Consider the following 6,846-nt stretch of genomic DNA (forward strand, 5'->3'; position numbering starts at 1 on the left):
TCTGTAACTTATCTTTAACATTGAAATATAGTTAGATTGTCACTTCAAACTTCTGGTTCAGTTAGTACTGTCGGTGTTACACTTTGAAAATCATAATGTGGAAGGAAATATTTGTACTTTTCGGGATTTCTATTGCAATCGCTTCTTCATTAAAGGTATGAAAATATTTTTCTATGTACGGATGTTTTTTTTCCGAAAAGTGTTTAGATATATCAATTAATACGTCACGATCGTGCATGTCCAAACTAGACGATCTATTGTTGGCTGTTATTTGCTCTTTGGTCCGGTTGTTGTCTCTTTGACACATTTCCCATTTCCACATGATCATGCCCATGATGATCTCGCGTTCTTAGATCTTCAGATACAAGAAAAGACGTCTAATTTGCGGAAAAAAATTATTTAATCCCCATTTTGACATTTTGATTACGGATTTGCATGCATAGAATGAGGCACTTGCTCTCTCGGTGCATCTGGGCTCGCTTCTTTTGGAGTTCACTAATTCCACAAGTTTTCGTGTATTTCTTTGATTAGTCATCTGTAAATAAATTGACCTTTTGAATAAAATTATTACTACACAATATACGTCGTAAAATTTAAATATTGCTTCATTGGTACTATAACATTCGATCTTTTTATTGTAATCGACGCTAATAGGTAAATTAGAAACAGGGTCTACAAAAAATACAGGATTTTAATATTCTTCCCATCTGACATATTCCCATGCCAGTTTTTGTGTATTACTTTGATTAGTCATCTGTAAATACATTAATCTTTTGAATAGTATTATTTGTAATGGTCATCAATTGGACAATATACGCAGTAAAAGTTATATATTGATTCATTGGTTCTAACATTGATTTTGCTTTTGAAAATTTAAAAATACTAAAAATAGATTGCTACGTGTGAACAATTATGAGCCCTCGTGATCCTACATACGGTCGAAACAGTTTACTTGTATTTTGACGTTTGATTAAGACATCTTTGAGCTGTGTCCATTTGATGTGTACTGATCGATATTTTAGTCTACTCAATTCATTAGATGTAATTCGCTTTCTACAAGCCAATGGAAACTTATTTTTTCTTATATTGTGCTGTTTCACCATTGTCCCTTGTGGGTCCTGTTTATGTGAGGGTTGAGCGATCGCAAAAATGTTTAACCCCGCCACATCAATTTTTTATGTGCCTGTCAACAGCCTCTAGCCCTTTATTGTTTGGTACATGAATCAGGCAGTTAGTTTTTTGTTGTTTGCATTGGGTTTTTTTTTTTCTTTCTTTCGTTTTTTGTCATTTAGGGACCTTTAATAGGTTCGTCGAAGTAAGTACGATATGGTACAACATGGCTGTAATGGAATTTGGACAACGCTGTCTTATCTCTGAATGCAAACAAAGTGGGAGTGTTTAGTAACAACTGTTTCGTTATACACGTTATAATAATGATCTTACAGATATACTTCGTGTTACTTTTAAAAGACATTATCATTCGTGAGATTTATGAATAGTAAATTCCATCAGAATTGGAACAATAAACAGCTTTTTCTATCGGTAGATAACAACTGGTTCAGATATACAATTAAAATATACATTGAGGAACTTTACAATAGGAATATCCCCACATGTGACGCGAGCTACAGTTGACAGTGCACATACATTAGTGTAAACTTGATTGCGCTTTTAGTCCCAATTTTTCGACTTCTTTTTCGATTGTTCTGTAACTAACTACATATACATTTTTACAAATTTGATCGGTCACTTTGAAACTGTTTTTAAACCGGTCAGACAATATGTAATACAATAGGACAAAGGTTACTAGATAAGGACAGTAAAAGATTGAGAAATTAAGTAACGCGAAAAAAATGTATTCTTTTTAACTTCAGTAAGATAGAAAACTTTCAACTGTTAATTTGTTGGACGTATTGTATTACCGGCAAAGGACAGATAAAAAAAGACGTCAAAATTCGAGCAAGGACAACTCTGGTTAAATTTTTCATCCGAATTAACTCAACTTTGTACAGTTATACAATTAACTCATTATCTCCAGCCATAACGACACCCGTTACCTTTTTGGATGAAGAATGGTATAACATAGGAAACCACTTGCCTCGGTAATTGAGTGGCGGGTGGGTGGCTTTACAATATTGGAAATCTATGATAACAAAGTTCACTTCTTCCACAAATTAAAATAAAATTTTCTAAATAAAATACGGGTTACTTGCTCGTCTTGGACATGCATGAAATATTTGCCAATGGACTTTATGCAACCAACAATCAGGCAATCAGCATCTTAGATCTGAACTCAGACGTTAAACTTAATCAAAGTAAAAAAAGAATTTATTGTACATAAGATTGTATAATGACCCCTTTTTATTTCAATCTACTATACCATTTTGTCCTTTTAAAAGATTCAAAACTATTATTATATTTGACTGGTAGTTTCCAATACACTAATTTTTGTATTGTGATGCCAGGTTAGGAAAGATACACCGAGAGTAAATCAATTATAGACCTTAAAACATGGTTGTTTTTCTGGTGATTGGACATTTTCTTACTTCAAAAGTAAATTGATCTGTAATCGGAAGATTTGCTATAAGATTTTCAATTGAATTTTGAAATGTTCTTCATAATTCTGTTGAATTATTAAAATATGTTGTTTAAGTGAAACTATAAAATTGATTTTGCTGGATTTTTTAGGTCCAGTGTAAGCATGCATCAGAGTGTGCCTCAGACGAGTGTTGTTACTATCATGAAGGACCTATGGTAGCAAGTAAAAAAAGACAGGCCGCCATTCTTCCTTTTGCTGGTATGGTTCAAGGTATGTATGCATCCAAAATATCTTATATGAATATTCATTCAAATATCTCTACATGTCAAGTATGAAAATAAACCAGTAGTTTAACAACATATAATGCTCCATGTAGCGGTATGTTTTGCCTAGCACATGAACATTACTAGTATATGAATATAAATGACTTTAAAAAAACTATAACATGCAATTGGGTTTTTTTAAAAGGAGGCAAAGGTTACAAAATGTTTAATGAAAGAAATAAACGATAAACATCATGAAATGCGAAAAACAGACGAATACATACAACCGATTACAAAATGCCCTACATAAACCATAAAGACTGAACAACATGAACCCCATCAAAAACCGACGAGGTGGATCTCTGGTGCCACGGAAGCGAGGTTTGACACCGCATCTCAATTATAACATAACGCTAGGTAATAAATTCTTTATATGCGCTATTCTATTCAAATGTTTGATACCTTTTTCAACCTTTTTTGCGACAGTTGTACACTTACATGAAACAATTTCTGTGCGCACATAATGCTTATCCTTTGAATTGTGTTCATCAATCGACCAATTTCAAGAATATAAATACAGCTAGTTTCCTAATGCATGTAAAGCAAGACTTTGGTTAGCTTGCTTGCTTAGTTTGTATATTGTACAATTGTAATTGGTACAATGTCCAATCAAATTTAAATACAATATATACAGATTAAAATATGCCTATATATTTATTGTTTGAAGATGTCAATGTTAATTACAAACATGACAAAGCTTGAATTAATGTTTATACAAACAGAGCAAGCAAGCCTATCCAAGTTTTCCTTTACAAGCATAAGAAAATTAGCTGTTATACTTTTTTAATATTTCTATTTCAGGTGGATGGTGTGAAAAATATAGAACCCTAGGTGAACATTGCAGCGGTATAGCTACGATGAATGGCCATTGCGGGTGTGCACCTGGTTTGAAATGTACTGCTGTCCAGGATCCGACACTCCCTCCTCTGACAATTGCCCCAATCAAGACGATCTTGAAACGTAGTATGCTTTTTGGTTGGCACAGTGAATGCAAAGCAGCACCATAATGTACAGACTGAAAAAAAAAAACAATAAACATCTGCTGAAGATTTGGCCTGAAAAACTGGCTTACGTCTTGTTATTTCAAATTCCAGGACAAGACCAAACATTAGCTGTTGTCTGTTCTATGGTCGGGTTGTTGTCTCTTTGACACATTCCCCATTTCCATTTTCAATTTTATACCATATTTGGTTTATAACAATGTAAAATATTTTACAAAATTATAAAAATAAATGGGGAATGTGTCTGTGTCCATGGAACACAGATGTTGCCCACGTTTGCATATCATATAATGTTATAAAGGGGCATAATTGAATAACGGTAAAAGTGATGTTAGCCAAAATTTGTACTTGATCCGAGTTTTGTGGTGATAAGCATTGTGTATTAATTTCATAAATCATGGTTTGGGCAACCTTAAATTCAAATCGGAAACAAAACAAATAGTATTTTTTTTCCATTTGTGAATAGTAAAAGCAACAGTAGTATACCGCTGTTCGAAACTTATAAATCGATAGAAAAAAAAACGGATTACAAACTAAAACAGAGCAACGACATAACATTAGAATGTAACACACACAGAAACGAAATAAGCATTAGACAAAATCCGATGAAAATAACAAATATAACATCAAAACTAAATACATGAATTTAGACTCATCATAGATACCAGGATTACATGTTTTATTTACGCCAGACGCGCGTTTATCTACAAAAGACTCATCAGTGACGCTCGAATAAAAATAAGTTAAAAAGGCCAATAAAGTAAGAAGTTGAAGAGCATTGAGGAATAAAATTCCTCAAATTTTTGCCAAATACAGCTAAGGTAATCTATTCCTGAGGTAGAAAAGCCTAAGTATTACAAAAATTCAAAAGTTTTGTAAACAGTTAATTTTTTAGAAAATATGACCATATCATAAATAATTCATGTCAGCACAGAAGTAGTGCTGACTACTGGGCTGGTGATACCCTCGGGGAATTAAAACTCCACCAGCAGTGGCATCGACCTAGTGGTTGTAAAAAATGGGTATAACTCTAGAACGGTTAAAGTGACACCACCAAAATTGAAACTTGATCTGCATTTTGTATTAATAAGCATCATGTACATTGTGTATAAGTTTCGAATCATTTAGTTGAGACCAACTAAAGTTAGAGAACGGTAACAGAATATTCAGCATTTTTCCATATGTAAAAGGAACCCAACTCTAGAACGGTTGACGTGACGTTAGAGAACGGAAACCAACTATGGGACGTACGGACGTAGTTACAAACGGACAAGGGTAAAACATAATGCCCCCTCCACTACGGCGGGGCATAAAGTACTAAAATAAACAATTCACAGAGCATGGGCGTGATGAAATGTAGCTTCGTTTCGTGATTATTTTAGTCTAGAAGCCATCTAATTAACTAGCTAACACCGATGGTCATATATATAAGCGATATAAACATAAATATAGATAGGAACTCGTACAATTTGATTTTCTAAGTCTTTTTCATTTCATTTTATTGATAACAAAATATAAATTAATCATCGTTTTCACCTGTATAAGAATGTTTTTTTATGGATCGAATCAGTCAATCAAATAATTTACCTTTGTTTCACTTTCAATGTTGACATTGTTTTTCTTTGAATAACTGAACACGCACAATTCATACGTTATCCACCTCTAACTTAGGGGTTAAATTGAAGTTCACAGGTATGCAGATTCAATGAGGTCGAATTATTCACTTGCAGGTTAATAATTCATAATCAATGTTTCTTAGCTTATTTTGACAAAATTGGACCATACTGGCAGCTAAAAGCGAATAGTAATTTCATTTTCATTTGTGATTAAACAAAAATATTCATTATTTTGATTTGTTACCACTTTGTAGGACATTCATACTTTTTTCTACGAAAATTTCTAAGATACTTTCAATACACTTAGACAGGTGTTCAGAAGGTGGTGCAAAGCCCTCTTCCCAGTAGTTATCAAAGGTACCAGGCTTACCCTCGGGGACGGAACGCCCAACAGCAGTGGCATCGATCCAGTCGTGCAAATAGTTATCAAAAGTACCAGGATTACCCTCGGGGACGAAACGTCCACCAGCAGTGGCATCGATCCAGTGGTGTAAATAGTTATCAAAGGTACCAGGATTATAATTTAGTACGGAAGACGCGCGTTACGTCTCTAAGACTCATCAGTGACGCTCATATCAAAATTGTTATATAAGCCAAACAAGTACAAAGTTGAAGAGCATTGAGGATCCAAAATTCACAAAAATTGTGCCAAATACAGCTAAGGTAATCTATGCCTGGGATAAGAAAATCCTTAGTTTTTCGAAAAATTAAAAGTTTTGTAATGTTAACAGGAAATTTATAAAAATGACCACATAATTGATATGCATGTCAACAACGAAGTGCTGACTACTGGGCTGATGATACCATCGGGGACGAAACCATTACAACAAATAATAGTATTTAAGATGATATTCTTCAGAGAATTCTTGGTTACATGCTTTCGCTATGAAAATGTTTATATTACATGTGTTGATAAGGAAAAGAACATGCTTGAAGTTGTCACCTGTCTCGATGTTACTACAAAAGAGGGACTAAAGATAACAAAGGGACAGTCAAACATAAACTGATAACGCCATGGCTAAAAATAAAAAGACAAACAGACAAATAATATTACAGAAGACACAACATAGAAAACTAAAGAGTACGCAACACGTACCCCATCAAAAACTGGGGGTGATCTCAGGTGCTCCGGAAGGGTAAGCAGATCCTGCTCCGCATGTGGCACCCGTCGTGTTGCTTTTTTTATTACAAATCCGGTAACTAGTCTTATTCAGTATATCACATTCGTGAAAAGGGAAGGGTATTGTAGTTACGACATATTAGGAACATCTCCGATATCATCTATGAAACGGTTATTCCATAATGGTCAACCAACTCGTGATGGCGTCCGTAAAATGTATGAAGGGATGATTTCAACTTCACCATTT

The 6,846-nt window shown here is 34.1% G+C and overlaps 1 protein-coding gene across 1 annotated transcript; it reads left to right on the forward strand.

Moving 5' to 3' along the window:
* On the forward strand, positions 1–3,925 carry LOC139488243 (uncharacterized). The gene is made up of 3 exons (XM_071273725.1): positions 1–155; positions 2,689–2,809; positions 3,664–3,925. Exons 1-3 carry the CDS (start codon positions 96–98, stop codon positions 3,867–3,869), a joined length of 387 nt encoding a protein of 128 aa, XP_071129826.1. The 5' UTR covers positions 1–95; the 3' UTR covers positions 3,870–3,925.
* The last annotated feature ends 2,921 nt before the right edge of the window (positions 3,926–6,846 follow it).

Source organism: Mytilus edulis, chromosome 9, assembly GCF_963676685.1.
Source record: "Mytilus edulis chromosome 9, xbMytEdul2.2, whole genome shotgun sequence".
Classification (NCBI taxonomy): domain Eukaryota; kingdom Metazoa; phylum Mollusca; class Bivalvia; order Mytilida; family Mytilidae; genus Mytilus; species Mytilus edulis.